Raw genomic sequence first — 19,806 nt, forward strand, 5'->3', positions numbered from 1 at the left:
ATTTCTTCATTCAATTGATAATTTTGTCTTATTTTCCTCATCATCGTGCAATTTAAAACCGCATGATGATGAGGAAAAGAAGACAACATTATCAATTGAATGAAGAAATGCTTTTACAGGTGCAAAATGCATGACACTTTAAACAGCACATTGCTCGAAAAACAGTATGTACTGTACTTTGCCATATTAAAGGGATGGTTCACCCAAACATGAAAATTAGCCCATGATTTACTCACCCTGAAGCCATCCCTTATGACATTCTTCTTTCAGACGAATACAATCAGTTATATTAATAAATGTCCTGGCTCTTCCAAGTTTTATAATGGCACTGAACGGCAGCCCAAAATTTGAACGGGTTAAATATGGCTATTTTTCTTACAAAAACCCATCGATTCACTTCAGAAGGCCTTTATTAACCCCCCAGAGCCGTGTGGAGCACTTTTATAATGGATGGATGCACTTTTTTGGGCTTCAAATTTTGGGCTGCCATTATAAAGCTTGGAAGAGCCTGGACATTTTTTAATACAACTCTGATTGTATTTGTCTGAAAGAAGAATGCCATATACACCTAGGATGGCTTGAGGGTGAGTAAATTATGGGCTAATTTTCATTTTTGGATGTGAACCTTTGAAAGTACAGTTTGAGCTTCAAAAGCCATTTCTGCCATTGTATCTTACTTTGTACTGATTAAGAGGGTAATCTTCAAACAGGAACTCCAGTTTGCCGCTGACACGCAGCACATAATCGCTCCGGGCACCAATGTCTTCCTCTGGGCCATGAGTGGTCTGCCATTTCTTGAGAGCCTGGTCCATTATTTCAGATACTGTACAATGCAATGACACTTTCAGGCTAGCTGTGTCCTACAGAGAGAGAAAGCAATACGAGGATAAGACTGACATTTTGTGGTAGATATACAGTTGCTGGTCATATAATTACAATATCATTAAAAAAGTTGATTTATTTCACTAATTCCATTCAAAAAGTGAAACTTGTATATTATATTCATTCATTACATACAGACTGATATATTTCAAATGGTTATTTATTTTAATTTTGATGATTATAACTGACAACTAAGGAAAATCCCAAATTTGAATATTGAATATTTGAAAATTTGAATATTGTGAAAAGGTTCAATATTGAAGACACCTGGGGCCACAGCTAATTAACTCAAAATACCTGCAAAGGCCTTTAAATGGTCTCTCAGTCTAGTTCTGTAGGCTACACAAACATGGGGAAGACTGCTGACTTGACAGTTGTCCAAAAGACGACTCCTTGCACAAGGAGGGCAAAACACAAAAGGTCATTGCAAAAGAGGCTGGCTTTTCACAGAGCTCTGTGTCTAAGCACATTAATAGAGAGGCGAAGGGAAGGAAAAGATGTGGTAGAAAAAAGTGTACAAGCAATAGGGATAACCACACCCTGAAGAGGATTGTGAAACAAAACCCATTCAAAAATGTGGGGGAAATTCACAAAGAGTGGACTGCAGCTGGAGTCAGTGCTTCAAGAACCACTACGCACAGATGTATGCAAGACATGGGTTTCAGCTGTCGCATTCCTTGTGTCAAGCCACTCTTGAACAACAGACAGCGTCAAAAAGCGTCTCGCCTGGGCTAAAGACAAAAAGGACTGGACTGCTGCTGAGTGGTCCAAAGTTATGTTCTCTGATGAAAGTAAATTTTGCATTTCCTTTGGAAATCAGGGTCCCAGAGTCTGGAGGAAGAGAGGAGAGGCCCACAATCCACGTTGCTTGAGGTCCAGTGAAAAGTTTCCACAGTCAGTGATGGTTTGGGGTGCCATGTCATCTGCTGGTGTTGGTCCATTGTGTTTTCTGAGGTCCAAGGTCAACGCAGCCGTATACCAGGAAGTTTTAGAGCACTTCATGCTTCCTGCTGCTGACCAACTTTATGGAGATGCAGATTTCATTTTCCAACAGGACTTGGCACCTGGACACAGTGCCAAAGCAACCAGTACCTGGTTTAAGGACCATGGTATCCCTGTTTTTAATTGGCCAGCAAACTCGCCTGACCTTAACCCCATAGAAAATCTATGAAAACTATCAATACTATCAAATCTATCAATACTTAGTTGGAGCCCATATTTTTCATGTTCATACTTTTCAGTTGGCCAAGATTTCTAAAAATCCTTTCTTTGTATTGGTCTTAAGTAATATTCAAATTTTACTGAATTTGGGATTTTCCTTAGTTGTCCGTTATAATCATCAATATTAAAAGAAATAAACATTTGAAATATATCAGTCTGTGTGTAATGAATGAATATAATAAACAAGTTTCACTTTTTGAATGGAATTAGTGAATCAACTTTTTGATGATATTCTAATTATATGACCAGCACCTGTATATGCAACCATATCCTATGCATACCATATCCTAAAATAACACTACGCACCTGTGACTGGTCGTAGTGCATGGTAATTTTGATTACGCCCTCATGCTTGTCAATCAAATTCTCCAATAACCCTGTCTCCAGCTGAGGGGAGTAACAGCTCCGAAGCCACTCCCCCCACGACATCATCTGCATTTGGTGCATTTTCTCTTCGCTGATTCGCTTCATTTTGGAACGAAAGTCCTTCACTTCCTGGTCTTGCAGGGCGTCCAACTCGTGAAGACCTGTGCCATGTGGCATAACGTTCAGTGATTTCACACTCTCACCATATCAACATTCACGGCAAACATGGTGTTTATGCAAAGAATAACATAGAATCTGAATTAAAACCACTCTGTCACAGATTAACACTTGTGCATATGTGATGCTGTGAATTTCTGCTTCAAAAACATGCTTGTCTCCCCAACACTGGTCCAAAATCTGGTCCTTTTTTAAGTTTTATAAAAGAGTAAAAACAATGTGTGATAAGTCACACAAACTAGTTGCGCGAATTAAAAAAGGCTTGCAATAGGCATGGGGATTACATTAAAAATACATCAAGATTTCTCCTTTTGTGTTTCACTTAAAAAATTGAATTTACATTTTTGACTGAACTATTCCTTTAACTAGCGTTTGTTTCTGTTGAATGACAACAGTGTGTTTTGTAGCGAGACAGAGCTCTGAGGGAAAGGTTTCAAATGGCTTCCTGATAACACACATGATGACATTTAAAGAGCATTAAAAATTCATTTGATCCTCTCCACTAAGAGAGACTGCCCATATTGTGTGTGTGCGTTTCAGAGCCAGTGAATGAGTAAGGGAAGTGGAGTGTGTGAGTGCGTAAGCCTCGCGGGTTGAGCCTGACATCTCATTATAGCCTTATGATGATTAATACTTGCATACATATAAACAGACCATCAGCATCACTCTGGTGTCGAAGCAAATGTTCTTTCACTGCTCCATTTGTCCTGTTGTCAACAGATTTGTGCGTGGAGTATACTGTGATCTGTATACTGTATCCAGTGTAAACAGCGTCACTGATTATAATGGCTTCTGTTTGCTTTAGACGTGACACAGCGATCATCCGTGACATCCAGTGTAGGTAAATGTCAGACTGAACGCCAGTGGGTGGGGCCTATGGTGTAGAGCTTAGATCAGGCCCAAAAAAAATCAAGCCCGACCCTACCTGAGCCCGTGCACATTGTGTGCGATGTAGGGCCGGCCTGGCCGGACACATTAACTGTAATTATGAGCCCGAGCCCGATTCAAACCCGAACATTAATTTAATACGTGGGCGTTATGACGAGAACGAGCCTGTAATGAGCGAAGCGGAGCGGTGTGACGCTCAGCTCAATAATACGCTCTATGCCAGCGCGCTCCAATCATGAAGACATCTAAATCTGGGGGATACGGTGAATAAGCTAAAGTCCCAAAAAGTTGGCATGTTCCTCTAATAAATACAGATTATACTACGTGCAATTCAAACAAATCGCCCAACTCAAGTGTTTTGATTTTTATTGCCAAAATTTTCAAAACAAAGCACAGCGATATAAATATATACTATATATTGTACATTAAAAAACACGAAATATAAAATTAACATTTGAGGTACTACCACATTTTTTAAAAAGCTGTAAGACAAAAGCAGTGCTGTTGTTGTTTTAAGAGGTCCTCACATAATCCTTTGATATTAGTCCTCTGATATTTTGAACAACAGCTCAATTGAGTGAGTGTAATATTGTTTTGAATATCTGTTCAATAAACAAGTTATTATGGAGTAATGTGCACAATATTGCTAGCTGCTTGGTCTATTTTTGCTCTGCAAATGAAAAAATATTCCTAAAAATCTCAAAGCAAAATCAACAGGTGCATACCTCTGAGCAAGATTTAGTGATAGTTCATTCCTGAATAAACAAGTTGGTTGAATTGATTCAGTGATCCTCTCATAAAACAAAAAAGACATTTGCTTGTCGTCACCCACTGGGCTAAGAAATGTAACCTGCAGAAATTGTCACTGAAAAATCCCACATGGTCACATCCTATCTAATGGATATTAGCCAAAAGAATAGCTCTCCTTATGCATTTGATTAAGTGCATATTTGTCACCTTTCCCAATGAGGACTCCTATCTTAGAGTCGAGTAGTCGCTCTGCACGTCCACAGTTGCGTGTGATCAGTTTGAGGACAGGCAGGAACGGTCGCACATCGCATAGTCGCCTGGTCTCATCCTCCAGCTCCTCGTGCACTGCTGCCTGGTTCACACACTCGAACATGTGACCCTCCATCTCCCCCAGCAATGAGAAGAGAGGGTATGTCTGTGCCTCCTTCCATAACAGCTACATCAACACAAAAACAAGACGATGAGAGTAAATAATATAATCAAAACTGCATGTTAAATATCCATTCTATCTATAATATATACCAGGGCTCTTCAACTCCTGTACTGGAGGGCTGGTGTCTTGCAGATAGATGTAACCGGGCATACTCGACCCACTCCGAGCCGGTTTCCAGCGTGGGAGGCGGGCGCGCTAACTACATCTGTCATGTTGTTACGGTCACATGATCTACGGTGTTGCTTCACTGTCATTCATAAATCCTATATAGTAAAGTGTCCATCGAATGCACACTTCAGAGGAACAGGAAGTATCTCACAGGAAGTAGTAGGTCATCCGGGGACTTTTTTGGAGCTTGATAAATGCTTTGTTTATAATGAAAAGGACGATTTAAGCTATTAAACTTTTAGGATGTTTTAATAGTACAAAGACCTCTAATATGTCAAAAGATCAAGGCCAATTTGATTTCTCTTGATTATACTACTAGTGTAATTCAAATAAATCGCCCAACTCCTAGCTTTCGCCACTGCAGTGTGTTGAGGCATTGGTTTTGTTTGTAATGTTTTTAGGTGCATTGCGTTATGTTTTATGATGTTGTTCTTTTCATTTAATAGGAATCATTTTATTATTGTACAGCACTTTGGTCAACTCTCTGTTGTTTTAATCGTGCTTTATAAATAAACTGAAACTGAAAGTGTCCTAAGATGCAAATGTGCATTGACCGGTCTAGCCTGAAAAATGCAGTGTTGTCATGATTTGAACATTTACAATGTTAGTTCTTGTCAGATTTCATTGGTGAATTCAAATATGAAATTAAATCTTAAGTTTGGTGTACAGCTTTGGAGAATTTGATTTTTTCCCATTCAGAGATACAAGCTGTACTCTCATGTCTGAAATAGCTGCCAAAGAGGCGTTTCAAAGATGGCTGCCGAGAATGACATGTATTATACCCGGTAAACATCGTATGATATATGATTTTGGGCTGTCCCAGACGAAAGATGATCGATTTCTGTGGTCGTGGCTCCGAAACGGTGGTCCTACGTTGTACAGTGAGAGAAGTTCAAAGACGGACGTTTTTACGGTCTTTCGACCAAAGATTGGCAATAGAGGGACTTTGTCTAAACTCAGCAGGACACTTGCCCTCTCCAGGACTGAAGATGATGTGCTCTGCTATAGACTATCTGAAGTGCCCTTGCATTCTTTCTTGGTAATGGTTAAACTAAAATCTAAAATGAAGGGGTATCTTCAGAAGGGGCATTTTCAGAAGAAAATGTGAATGGTGCTTGCCAGAACTCCACCAGAATGCTTGTTTCAGGAGGCTGCTTTGTGTTTCCTAAAATATCTTTCTTAATTGTTATTAATAGGCCATTTTTCACAGCTGAAGTGTTACTTCTTACTCTGAAAGAGCGAATCTGCTTGTAAACAAACACACGCACCAGTTTGATGTGTTGGATGGTGCTCTCGCGAGGAACCTCCATCTGGATATAGATTCCAGTGGGCAACAGGAAGTCCACCATCACCTGGTCGTCTCCATCCAGCTCTGACTCTGCCCACAAGTCCAGCTGATCTGTCTTGGCGGGAGGCATGGCAGAGAGCACGCTGGAGCCAAACCATGGGAACCTCAACACATATCAAAACAAACAAAGGTTAGCAATAAAATAAAACACAAAGGTCAAGTAAAAAGATCAAAGTAAAAGGCTTTTGCCATTGAAATAAGGGAAACTTAAGTGTGTAAAGAAAATGGCATCAATTGTAAAGTCAAGTCAACCTTATTTATATAGCGCTTTTAACAATGCAGATTGTTTCAAAGCAGCTTTACAGGAAACAGGAAAATAATGCAACATAATTTTATTCAGCTGTATAGCTATTCTGGAGAAAATGTCATCAGTTCATTTCAATTATCATACAGTGACAGTGTGGGCTTTAGATCAGTAATTTAGTTTATATGGTTAATTTAGTTTAATAATTAGATTTATTTGGATATTTAGTTGAAAAATTTAGAAAAATGTAGTGTCCCCAACTGAGCACGCCAAGCCAGAGGCAACTATGACCTCTGAAAATTATGATCATAGTTCATTTTCTATGAACTATGATCATAGAAAATTGTGTAAGGTTGTGTCTCGTTTACAATCCAGATTGTTTCAAAGCAGCTTTAAAGTGGTAACAGGAAAATAATGCAACAAAATTTGTTTCGCTCTGGAGAAGACAGTGATGCCATCATCCAGCTCAGTTAATTTCTCATACAATGGTTTCAATGCGGGCACCGCACTGGCCTGTTATTCAAGCACTCCAACTGATCCTAGAAAGGCTCAGTGGAATAGAATGGAATGATTGCACTCGATAATGTCCACTATCGTTTCGAACAACTACAAATTACTGCCCCCTCAAATAGTGCACCAAATAAGGGCGATTTCAGCCACAGCACTAGAAACCTCTAGGCAAAAGTGTGTTGGAGCTAAACTTGGCCCTCCAGTTTTATGAGAGGTGGCCAAAGCATTACTCAGCAGTTCCAAAAGTGTTCTGAATGAATTTTGTATGATATTTTGATTTGCAAGAAATGGCTTGGGTCACGCCTGTCAGACTATTTAATTAGAGAAATAAAAGCATAGCTCTCCTCAACAATGTGTGGCGTCATTCTGAGGGTTTGTGCAAATATGAGCTAATCATAGGCTGTGTGTACACTGGCACAACAAATATTTGTTTACAAATGTTTTACTCACATCTGACACAGGAATTTGTGGCACATATGCTGGAAGAAAACAAAACTGGAGTTTTTTCGCATTGCGTGGAAAGAGAGCATGATTGCATACAGAAAGGCTGTAAAAACTTCTAGATCTGCTTATTTCTCAACTCTCTTAGAAGAAAACAAACACAACCCTAGATATTTATTTGATGCAGTGGCTAAATTAACAAGAAATAAAGCACAGCAGTAATGACTTTATGAACTTCTTTATGTGCAAGATTGATAATATTAGGGAGAAAATTATGCATCAGAGAGTGCATTGTAGTGTCACTGAGGACAAATTCCACTCATTCACTGCTATAGGAGAGGAAGAATTGGCTAAACTCGTTAAATCATCTAAATCAACAACCCTATACTGACTAAGCTACTAAAAGAGATGCTTCCAGAGGTCATAGATCCTCTTCTTAATATCATTCATTCATCTTTGTCATTAGGATATGTACCGAAAACTTTTAAGCTGACTATTATTAAACCTCTTAATAAACTATTAAAAAAACGCAACTTGATCCTACAGAATTAGTCAATTACAAATCTAATGTCTAATGCCAATGTCAAATCTACCCTTTCTGTCAAAAATACTAGAAAAGGCAGTATCCTCACAACTATGCTCCTTTTTAGAAATAAATGATATCTGTGAGGATTTCCCGTCAGGATTTAGACCGTATCATAGTACTACCACATCAGATTTGGTAATTTTTAGAAGGCTGGAAAATCTCCCGAGTGCTGTCACTGCCTTCTGCCATTTCTTCTCGTTCAAAAAACAACATTGCGCGCTGCGCCTGCCTCAGACTGATGCTGGCTGGACAGGATTTACAGCGAGTTTTCAAAATCGTGATAATAAAACACTGTTTTAATAATTACATCTTAAACGATAATACTAACCGTCAGTACATTTTATCGTGGTTTATCTTGAAACCAGTAATCATCCCATCCCTAACGGCCAGAAGGTCTACCATGTGCATAGTAAAGCAATCACCGACAATCATTTTGGGCGGGGATTAATGTAAACACAGATATTGGATACCAGTTGTGTCAAAAGTGAATGTAAACAGGCAGACCAATGTATTAACCCATTTGTGCCCAAATTTTTCTGAATGGTTTCATGCATATAGTCATGTTAATAGTGTCCTATCTATGTGAACATGTTCTGCATTTATTTTCCCCAGGTTTTAGTTTTTTTTTCTTGAAAATCGTATTTGAATGTGTGGATATGTTGTATGCACCCCTTCAATGTCAAATTTGACTAGGAGGAGAACATTTGGCATCTAACTCAAAATAACTGCTTTCAACAGATCAATCTTTATTCACAAACAAATTTCTTATGTATAAAAGTCGAAGAACATTCGATGCAAACTCAAAAAAGCTGCATCTATCTGTTGAATATGAAAATAAAACAAACAACAAATATCTTAAAACAACGACAAAAGTCTTAAAGTTGTGGAACATAGTGCAGAACAAAGTGCAGCCATTAAGTTGCCCTAACAGGGCATTGTGTATCAAAAAGTTAAATGAAAATAAATTAATATAATGACGAAAAAATTACATCTATATGACAAAAATAAATAAATAGTCCCATAGTATTCAATGGCTGACTGTAGTAGGTGATTTCATATAATAATGTACATGTAAACTCATTACTTGTCTGAATTTCCACATTATAATGGAATCATAAGCTACTAGTCATAAAAAGAATTAGGGTCCTTGACCGATTAGAATGAAATGCATCCATTCCAAATTGGATGAAGGGTCCTCAATATTTTGGCCCTTACAAGACATAATATCATAAAATAAGATATTTGTCAGTTAAAGGGTTAAGTTATGTTTTAGGTGGGATATTATGAAAGCAAAAAGCACTAAACAAGACCAAAAACCTTGATTTATTAACCGGTTAACACAGTATACCCCATTTCCCTATTATATTTACTTACAAGTCATTTGCCCACCGGCAACTATAGTTGCCACTTGGACTTTTGACTAAGTATACAAAAAACTATAGATCTCTTGTAAGAATTGTTTTGTTTGGATGATTCAAGAGACCTTCACAATTATGTATATCTATGTATGTATGTATGTATGTATGTATGTATGTATGTATGTATGTATGTATGTATGTATGTATGTATGTATGTATGTATGTATGTATGTATATATATATATATGTCAAAAAAATTCTTATTAGTAACATGAAAATAACCTTTCTTTGGGAGGGTTTGCCTTCGTTATGCTTCCTGGAAGTAGGGGGAGGAAGTTGGCAATCTCATGTGACAGGAAGGAAGTTAATACCTTTTTTTTCCTCTTGAAATCCTTTATTTGGTTGTTTTCTTGCGTGTCATTGAGATATAAAACATGGATACTATCTAGAAAAATACTTACAAAAGGAAAATTACAACTATACGCTGCGGCAACTATAGTTGCCGGTGGGCTTAAATGGGTTAAGAGAGAGAGATTAAAAGACCAAATTCAATGTAAACCTTATTGATGATGCACATGTACAGACAAGCAGATGAATCCAGAATATACAGCTCTGGAAAAAAATTAAGAGACCACTTAACATTGATTTCTCAATGTTAAGTGATCTCTTAATTTTTTCCAGAGCTGTAAATACAACACGCAGTTTCTCTTAAGTGTTTTTCCATTGAAAACCAATTAAAAAGAAAACGTTTTCAATTATTCACCACAATCATTTAGTGTATTGCGTTTATCCAGGGCTCATCTGCTCACCTGTATATAGTATGCATCTTCACAAAGTTATACTGAATTTGATCTTAATCACTGTTTTGGTACATTAAGTGTTTTCCACGTAAAGTATTTTAGAACGTCCCGTTGTTTTTAGTGATTGAAATACTGCAGCAGATGCTGTATATGGATCACAACTTTTTTCACAATTGTTTTTCTTCTTTTGAGAGGTGATCTAAATATTGCTGGCTTGAAACAAATGGAAAATTGGCAGGACTGTCCAGCATGTTTTGCCCTCCATGTCTTCACACCAGTCACATGACTGAAAACTATGAATAGTAATAGTAATGCCTTAGCAAACACTTACATATAACAATTCGCATTTTTGCAATTTTGTTTTATGTCTTTAGGGGTCCAGAAATTACACATCAAATATGGCAAACAAAAGCTCAACCATTATAAACCGCTCTAATCATTTGGATTACATTTACAAAGTCTTTATATACTTTTTAAAGCTTAAAAAATAATGAAGATTAGATTAATTTGTGTTTGAAGATAAATGTAAGCATTATGGGTTATGAATTATATCTTGAAAAGGTATAAAAAAATAGGAAAAACGTATATATATATATATATATATATATATATATATATATATATATATATATATATATATATATATATATATATATATATATATATAAAAATAATTAAAAAAACGAAACTGTGCTATAGCCTTAATTCAAAAATATTTCCAACAAACACTTGCTATTTTCAGCCAGTATTTACCCTGAAGAGCACAACAATGAGTCATTGAACCACATGATGCTGCTTATCTCTGTTCTCACCTTACAAACAAACTCAAAACCTCAAAAGCAGGACATCATCGCACAGAGACCAGACAGGTGCGGAGACTCAGTCACACAATGTCAATCGATGAGACACAGGGTAGGAGGAGGGGGATGTGGTTCACGTCTCGCTTCCACACACACTCGTGAGAAATGGCAAGCTATACAAAGACATATCCACAACAGGGGACAGAGGATGTGGGTTTTCAAACTGTGAACACAGATTTTCACATACAAGCACACTTTTGTTTATTTAGATATACATAAACCCAAACCAACAAGAGTTAATTGCTGTGTCAATACAGCTGTAAGTGCACTTTGTCTGCTTTTAGAGAGGCTCAGTGCACCACATCCATTACAGCTCATATCAAGAGGTTCTAATAACTCTATCCCGTGAAGTGCTTCAGGAAGCCCAACCTTCACGTCCACCACAGCTCAATATCACTGACATTTCCAGACCTCTGACGTCTCCCTGCTGACGGCACTGTTTGTTAAGAGCTACTGTGCTCTGAGGTTTTAACCCTTCATGTTAGTTCTTCCTTTAAGAAAGCACTTTATGTACTAGTGCGCTGGTAAACTGTGATCAAGTTATCATAGATAAGATTTCCACAACTCTTAAAGAGCCAGTGATCAAGCAGAAGAATGTCAACTACAGAAGGACTAAACATTTGTGTTTTGTCGTGTTAGCCTTCTGTGAAAATGCTTGAATACAGCAGGAATTAGCGTCTTAGTATCACTGACTGGTTGTTCATATGACAATGCATAGTTAAAAGAATACATTTCCAACATATTTTTTTGTAAAAATATTATATAAACAATATAATAAAATATAAATGAAATGACAATTTTTTTTTATAATAAATAAATAGCATTAATTGTAATGGGTTGCATTAAAGGCACAATATGTAGTTTTTGCCGCTAGAGGTCGCCTATTCAAAACAAAGGTGTAGCTTGACACAGAGATTGAGCGCGGATTCATGGGAGATGTAATCGGGATGGGACGTGGGCAGAAATCATGTTCATGGATGAGATTATTAACGTTACTGTAGTATGAAGAATTTCATATTAAAAAATGCTGGATGACTTGTGTTGCTAAATGGCATGCAATTAATTTGAAAACATAATGTATGACAAAGAAAATGCTGTACTAATGCACAATAATTCGTTTTTTGTCTATAAATTTCTCCAAACAGTTGTTCCCTTGTCTAAGAAAACACATAATATATTAAAGTGTCTTTGGTGTTTCCATGGTTTCCACAAAATAAAACAGGAAATCGAGGGTAACGCAGGTATGTCACTGATAGGCGGCACACCGTGTCCAAGTCCTGGATAAAATTGCTAATTACTCTGGATATAAACATTCTTGGAAACATTTGGGATAATGTAAATACACAAGTCAACAAAATATATCACTGTTAATCCAAAAATCTTAAATATTGTGCCTTATTGTATCAATGTGACCATATGTCTTGTAGGCCATTTCCTCATACAGGCCTAAAAATAAATATTGTTGTATCTTTGATTATCAATAAAACTTTTTTAGTTTTAGTCATCATCCTGGGAAACAGGCCAAGAATCCTGGGAAACAGGCCTCATTAGGCTCTTGAGTCAAGATGGCGCCGAGGACGGCCGCAACGTCGCAAGCTCTGCTGAAGCATTGTAGTTTTTTGTTTGTTCTGTTTATAGTTTTTGTGTTTTTTGTCTTGGATGTTGTCTGCCTTACTACGTACGACAGACAGACACTTTTGGACATTGGTTCGGCAATCGCACACCGAAAACCGGACTTTAAATTCATCAACGACGACACGCCGTTTACAAACACAGCAGCGGAACCCTTTGTCTGGGTGGCCCGGCCGCGGAGACGCGGCCGGAGAAGGGGCTGTAGAGCTGGCGTACTCGTCAGATTAAGACGCCGCGCAAACCGACCCCCGCTTCCCAGTATTTTACTGGCAAATGTTCAGTCTCTGGACAATAAACTCTGCGAGCTGAGAGCGCGGATCTCTTTCCAACGAGACACGAGGGACTGCTGCATTATCTGCCTTACAGAAACTTGGATGTCCGCTGAGATTCCAGACTCAGCCATCGAAACCACAGGGTTCTCCGTGCATCGGATGGACAGAGAAAAAGATCTCTCCGGGAAAAGCAAAGGCGGGGGTGTGTGTTTTATGATCAACCGATCCTGGTGTGATCAGAGGAACGTACACTCTATCAAGTCTTTCTGCTCTCCTGATCTGGAATTTCTCATGGTTCTGTGCCGACCATTCTGGCTACCGAGGGAATTCACCGCGGTCATCATCACAGCGGTGTATATTCCCCCACAAGCCGACACAGACCGGGCACTAAAGGAACTGTATAGGTCAGTGAGTGAGCAGGAAAGCGCGCATCCTGAGGCTGCGTTTATTGTGACCGGGGACTTTAACAAAGCCAACTTCAAGCGCATCGCACCCAAATACCACCAACATGTTAGCATCAACACGCGAGGGAACCGTGTTTTAGACCACTGCTACTCCCCCTTCAAGGAGGGTTACAAGTCCCTCCCTCGCCCACCATTCGGCAAATCAGATCACGCGTCCATTCTACTTTTGCCCGCTTACAGGCAGAGACTGAAACAGGAAGCACCAGCCCTCAGAACCATCCAGTGCTGGTCGGACCAATCGGACTCTATGCTACAGGACTGTTTTGATCACGCGGACTGGGAGATGTTCCGGTCGGCCTCTGATGACGACATCGAGGTCTACGCTGATAGCGTAACGTGTTTCATCAGGAAGTGCGTAGATGACGTTGTTCCGACCAAAACAATTCGGCTGTACCCAAACCAGAAGCCGTGGATAAATGGGGATGTTCGCGCGGCACTCAATGCGCGGACCTTCACTTTTAACTCTGGTAATGCGGAGGAGCATAAACAAGCAAGTTATGCCCTCCGGAAAACAATCAAAGCAGCAAAACGCCAGTACAGGGACAAGATTGAAGGACAGTTCAACACCACCGACTCCAGAAGCATGTGGAGGGGAATTAACACCATCACAGACTATAAAGGGAACACAAACTCCACCGTGAACACCGCTGCCTCTCTCCCGGACGAGCTCAACACCTTTTATGCTCGCTTTGAGGGAAATAACACCGCCCTCACGGAGAGAGAGCTCGCGGCTGAAGATACAGAGGTTAGTGCACTCTCCGTATCTGAAGCGGATGTTACCCGATCCTTCCGGCGGGTGAACGTCCGAAAAGCTGCGGGTCCAGACGGGATTCCCGGCCGCGTCATCAGAGCGTGCGCGCGCCAACTGGCTGGAGTTTTCACGGACATTTTTAACCTGTCCCTCTCCCTGTCTGTGGTCCCCACATGCTTCAAAACGTCCACCATTGTTCCTGTACCTAAGCAGTCAAAAACACTCTGCTTAAACGACTGGCGTCCTGTTGCTCTGACCCCCATCATCAGCAAATGCTTTGAGAAACTAGTCAGAAACCACATCTGCTCTGTTCTCCCCCCCTCACTGGACCCACTGCAGTTTGCATACCGCAAAAACCGCTCCACTGATGATGCCATTTCATCAACAATTCACACTGCTCTCTCCCACCTGGAAAAGAGGAACACATATGTGAGAATGCTGTTTGTAGACTACAGCTCAGCATTCAACACCATTGTGCCCTCCATACTTGACATTAAACTCCGGGCTCTCGGCTTAAACAGCTTGTTATGCAGCTGGATCCTGGACTTCCTGTCAAACAGACGCCAGGTGGTCAGAATGGGCAGTAACATCTCCTCACCACTGACTCTCAACACTGGAGCCCCTCAGGGCTGTGTTCTCAGCCCACTCCTGTACTCTTTGTACACACATGACTGTGTGGCAACCCACAGCTCCAACACCATCATCAAGTTTGCTGACGATACGACGGTGGTAGGTCTCATCACTGACAATGATGAAACGGCCTACAGAGAGGAGGTGCACACTCTGACACGATGGTGTCAGGAGCACAACCTCTCCCTCAACGTCAGCAAGACCAAGGAGCTGGTGGTCGACTTCAGGAGGAATGAGAGAGAACACCGCCCCATCACCATCGATGGAGCACCGGTGGAGAGAGTCAGCAGCTTCAAGTTCCTCGGTGTCCACATCACAGAGGAACTCTCATGGTCCGTCCACACCGAGGCCGTTGTGAAGAAGGCTCATCAGCGCCTTTTCTTCCTGCGACGGCTGAGGAGGTTTGGAATGAGCCGCCACATCCTCACACGGTTCTACACCTGCACCATAGAGAGCCTGCTGACTGGCTGCATCACCACCTGGTACGGCAACAGTACCGCCCGCAGCCGCAAAGCCCTGCAAAGGGTAGTGCGCACGGCCAGCTGCATCATCGGAGGTGAGCTTCCCTCCCTCCAGGACATTTACGCCAGGCGATGTGTGAAGAGAGCTCAGAGGATCATCAGAGACTCTAGCCACCCGAACCATGGGCTGCTCTCACTGCTGCCATCAGGCAGACGGTACCGCAGCATCAGATCACGCACCAGCCGACTCCAGAACAGCTTCTTCCCACAAACAATCAGACTCCTTAACTCTTGACCCATCAGGATCATAACACACACTGGACAGAATATCACTCAGCACAACCCACTGTAGATAAACACACATTATATACACATTTATTTATCATACAGCATCTATTGCACTTTGGATTTCAATTTTTCAATCTGTGAATAATATTTTATACTGTACATTGTATATTATTATTACTATTATAGCGTAATGTATATTGTTTAGTGTATGTTTAGTGTATATTGTTTAAAGTATATGTATATTGTAAGTATGTGTATATTGTTTAAAGCTGTGAGAACTACACTCACATTGTGTAAATTATTTATTGTTTATTGTAGAGTTTACTGTGCTGTGAGTAATTGTGGGCGCATCAGTGTAATCTGATGCTGCTTTAAATGTTGTACATGTCATGTCATGACTACCATGTTGCTCGGAACTGCACCTAAGAATTTCACCTACTGTTGCACTTGTGCATATGTAGAGTGACAAATAAAGTGATTTGATTTGATTTGATTTGATTTGATTTGATTTGATTTGAAACCGTTAATTCTCTATTTGCAGATTCAGATGACATTAAATTGTTTAAAACAAATCTGTAAAAAAATCTTGTATGTGAAAAGGCGCTTTATGCACAGTCAATCGATTGCAGCTAAATTTACCTTGTGGTGAATGACACAAAAACCAGTTCAGTCCGATTTGAGCAAACTACCCTTAAGAGACTTGTTTTAAAGGTCCCATGGCATGGATTATTTTATTTTATTTTATAATGTATTCTGAGGTGTACTTATATTGTTAGTATGATTTTTCCATCATAAAATGTCATAATTTAGAAATAAAAGGCATTTTTTCTATACTGCTGTTTGCCCTCTGGCTGAATGCCCTGTTTCAAGGAGCGTGTCTGCTGTGAGACTTTGGCTGACATCTTTGCATTTGAAATGAGTAGGCCTATGAGTAGGGGGCGTGGTTTAACGAGGTCTACGAGGCACAAGCCTGCCAGAGAGACGGATGGACCTGAGTTCACTTCTCATCAGTTCTCAGCATGTCTCAGTTCAGTAAACTGTTGTAGTTACAGCATTTACTTCAGGTTATTCGTTTATTTCTAGTCGGAGGGACTGTCACACATGTCAGAAAGTTAGTAACTTTTGTAAATTATGGATCAGCGCTGACTCGAAACGCGAACCGTTTAGAACGATTCAGTCCAATTTGGTGAACTGGTTTGACCGGTTCACTAAAAAGAACCGGTTCAAAAGAACGATTTGTTTGTGAACCGGACATCAATGGACCAGAGGCGGAGCGCTTGCTAACAAAGTTATATTGTTACTACGGAGTTGTGAGAGCGCTGTCAGTCAGCGCAAGCTTATTTTGTTTGTATCTGAGAGTTCTGAATAAACACGAGTCCCAGTCACGCCGAGACCGTCTTCCTCCTTATTCTACCAACTTGGAAAGTACCATTACAGCAGTCGAGATGAACGGGTTACGAGTAAGTGATGATTATAGCATTATTAGATATTTTCCTATCATATGAAAAGCGTCAGCATTGAGTACACAGCGCAAACAAAGACACAACAGTGCAGTATTTGAATGTAATCCAGTTTATTGTGGGGATATCTGGCTAGCCTAGCCAGGATACCCTCATGCTTACCCCCCTTCTGCTTAATCTCGCGCCGCGTTTGGTGCCTCCGCTGTGGGCCAGATGCAGTACTGGGGGTTGGTGATGTTGAAGGCCGACCGGCCAGTGCAGCCCGAACTTCGGCGTGCGTGAGGTTTATCTCTAAAGATGTTACTCTGCTGATGTTGAGCAGAAACTCACGACTGCATGCACATTTTAGAACAGATAGACGCGACGAGGACATACAAAAACACTGACTCACAAGATAGAAAACACTAAAACAACGTTCTGTCGCGAGAGAGAGAAGCCGCAGCGTGTGCATGAATAATAAAGTTTTGTGTGAAGTTGAATAATTAGCTACACATCAGAAATCACTGATCACAGATCAGAAGGAACTGAAACAAGTCTTCATCCAAACACTGAGAAACTGCCAGCATTCACTCCTTCACAAGCCATGATCTCTCGAGGACAAACAAATATAGCGCTCGCATGGGCGTGCCAAATTCTCTGGGCAGAGGAAAGGGAGGTAACCGTTCCTGTTGTGACATCATAACAGGACAATTCAAGATCAGCTTGTGTGAGCTGTCATTTTCTCAAAGGCATTTGCACTAGCTCCACCTAACAATGGCTGGTTGGGCCAAACAAGATACAAAAAAGACGTGCCTATTTCAACATATTCAGTGGCGTAGTCAGTATCTAGGTTGACGCAATCGACCCAGGTTCGAATCCGCCTTTTGTCAAGCTCGCTCTTCTCCCTTTTCCCGTCACATATCACATCAGAAAGGCATTTACTTTCAATAAAAATGAAGAACATGTTCTAAAAGTGGAAATAAAGTGCCAAACAAAATGTTTAATAATAATAAAAGCATTTATTGGGTAGAGTTAGGGGTAGGTGTAAGGAGGGCTTTTATTGTCCCATTAAGGTGGCATCCATTTAATAATTTTAATAAATATAATCATTTACACTCTGTTATTATTGCATCCTGTTAATGTACAACAATACTGAGGTGCATAGTATGTATCTGCCAAAATAATGTATAAATAGCATCTAATAGCAAATTACTATTTACACATATATTGCAAAGAACTGCTACTTTTATATTTACATCCACAGCTATTTGCACAGTGAAAATATGCAAGTATAAAATAAGTATTTTAAAAATAAAATAAGTGTTTTAAAAACACTTACCAGATCTTTTATGAAACCGTTTGATTCAACAAATCTCAGTGAATCAAGTTTTCATATTTCATAGCCATTTTGACATTAAATGGATATCATAATTTATATATATATATAATATATATTTTACATCTTATTGTTGAGCTGTGTGCCATAAATCGTTTGGTATTGTAATTAAACTTGTATTTAATTCATACTATGATATACTAAAGATAACAAATGTGTGCGTTTTTCCCTCTCTACATTCTTCCCATATTTTGTGGAATTTTGAGAACCCCAGATGTAAGGTATCAATTCTTATCTGTAGTACAAACGAGGCATGCATTAAAGTTTAATACTTACAATTAAGGGTTTGTTCAAATAAGTGTGAGCAATATTAATGGCAAATTGCACTAGCGAGAAACAGGGCTCACACACACACACACACAAAACATCAAGGACAAGCAACAAGCAATGTGGGGTGATCCTATATTGGATCGAAAGTCCAGAACTGGAACTGAATGACACTGAAGTGAAATATTTACTCTATGCAGAAACTGCTACTTTTTATCCAAAACACACCTTTTACACTTCAACACTTTGGACTGTATTTTGTTATATCCAACTTTGGAAGCTTTAATTCAGCAATACTAAGTCTATTTGTTGAAGCTCACAGGTCACTGCATGCCATTTAAATGAAATAATTACATAGTAATAATTACAACCATAATGCATGGGACAAACATATTATTAGGACAAAACATTAACAAGGTCAAAGTGTTAGTCAAAAGCCTGCTAGTATCACCACTCACAAACAACATTCACAATTTCAATTCACCACAACAATCTATTAGGTTAAAGAAACTATGGATCTACAAAGAGATATTTACTGTACTTAGATCACAGAAGAGAACAAACAAAAAACCAAAAAAGCTGAATGATTTGGATTTAAACAATGAGTAGGCCTACTGGCCAGCCAAATATTTCTTCTCTGTCAGAGACAGAAAACTGAGAGTAGGGTTATCAGGGTACCAACACCAGTACCATTTTTGAAACTGAATTAAAAATTATTGACTGTCCACACATTGTGTATTCTTTCAATTTTCCGGTATATCTGTATTGGTTTCTATGGCAATGACATTGAGTTGGTTGGCATACACCAAAAACAACAACAAAAACAGCAGCATGAAGGGGTTTGCAATACAGATGTTGTCTTATTTACAACATGACATCGTGCAGCTGCCACGCTGGACTACTGCGTTATGATGAGGTAATGGCAGAAAAGTAGGAGGCTGGTATGAATGGTTTTATTTCGCTCTGTCGTCTCTGCCACACTGTAAAAAAAATTGTTGGTTTAACTTAAAAAAGTAAGTAACCGGTTGCCTTAAAATTTGGAGTTCATTGAAATAAAAATTTTTAGTTAGTACAATGAAGGAATTGTTTTAATAAATAGCAACATAGAAAAATATGATTGCATCTGAAACACATAAATAAAAAAAAGCGATAAATCATGGAATTTGGCACAATT

The 19,806-nt window shown here is 39.5% G+C and overlaps 1 protein-coding gene across 1 annotated transcript in view; it reads right to left on the bottom strand.

The window, feature by feature from the left end:
- The window catches only part of pik3cb (phosphatidylinositol-4,5-bisphosphate 3-kinase, catalytic subunit beta), a 91,513-nt gene that overhangs the window by 31,828 nt on the left and 39,879 nt on the right, over positions 1-19,806 (bottom strand). Inside the window, exons 3-6 of the mRNA XM_079823112.1 lie at positions 6,154-6,337; positions 4,492-4,720; positions 2,410-2,630; positions 678-860 (exon numbers count right to left, since the gene is read on the bottom strand). Of these exons, the coding sequence (XP_079679238.1) occupies positions 678-860; positions 2,410-2,630; positions 4,492-4,720; positions 6,154-6,303 (783 nt within the window). The 5' untranslated portion in view covers positions 6,304-6,337. The remainder of the gene's footprint in view (positions 1-677; positions 861-2,409; positions 2,631-4,491; positions 4,721-6,153; positions 6,338-19,806) is intronic.

This window comes from Gobio gobio (genome assembly GCF_949357685.1).
Source record: "Gobio gobio genome assembly, chromosome: 8".
Classification (NCBI taxonomy): Eukaryota; Metazoa; Chordata; class Actinopteri; order Cypriniformes; family Gobionidae; genus Gobio; species Gobio gobio.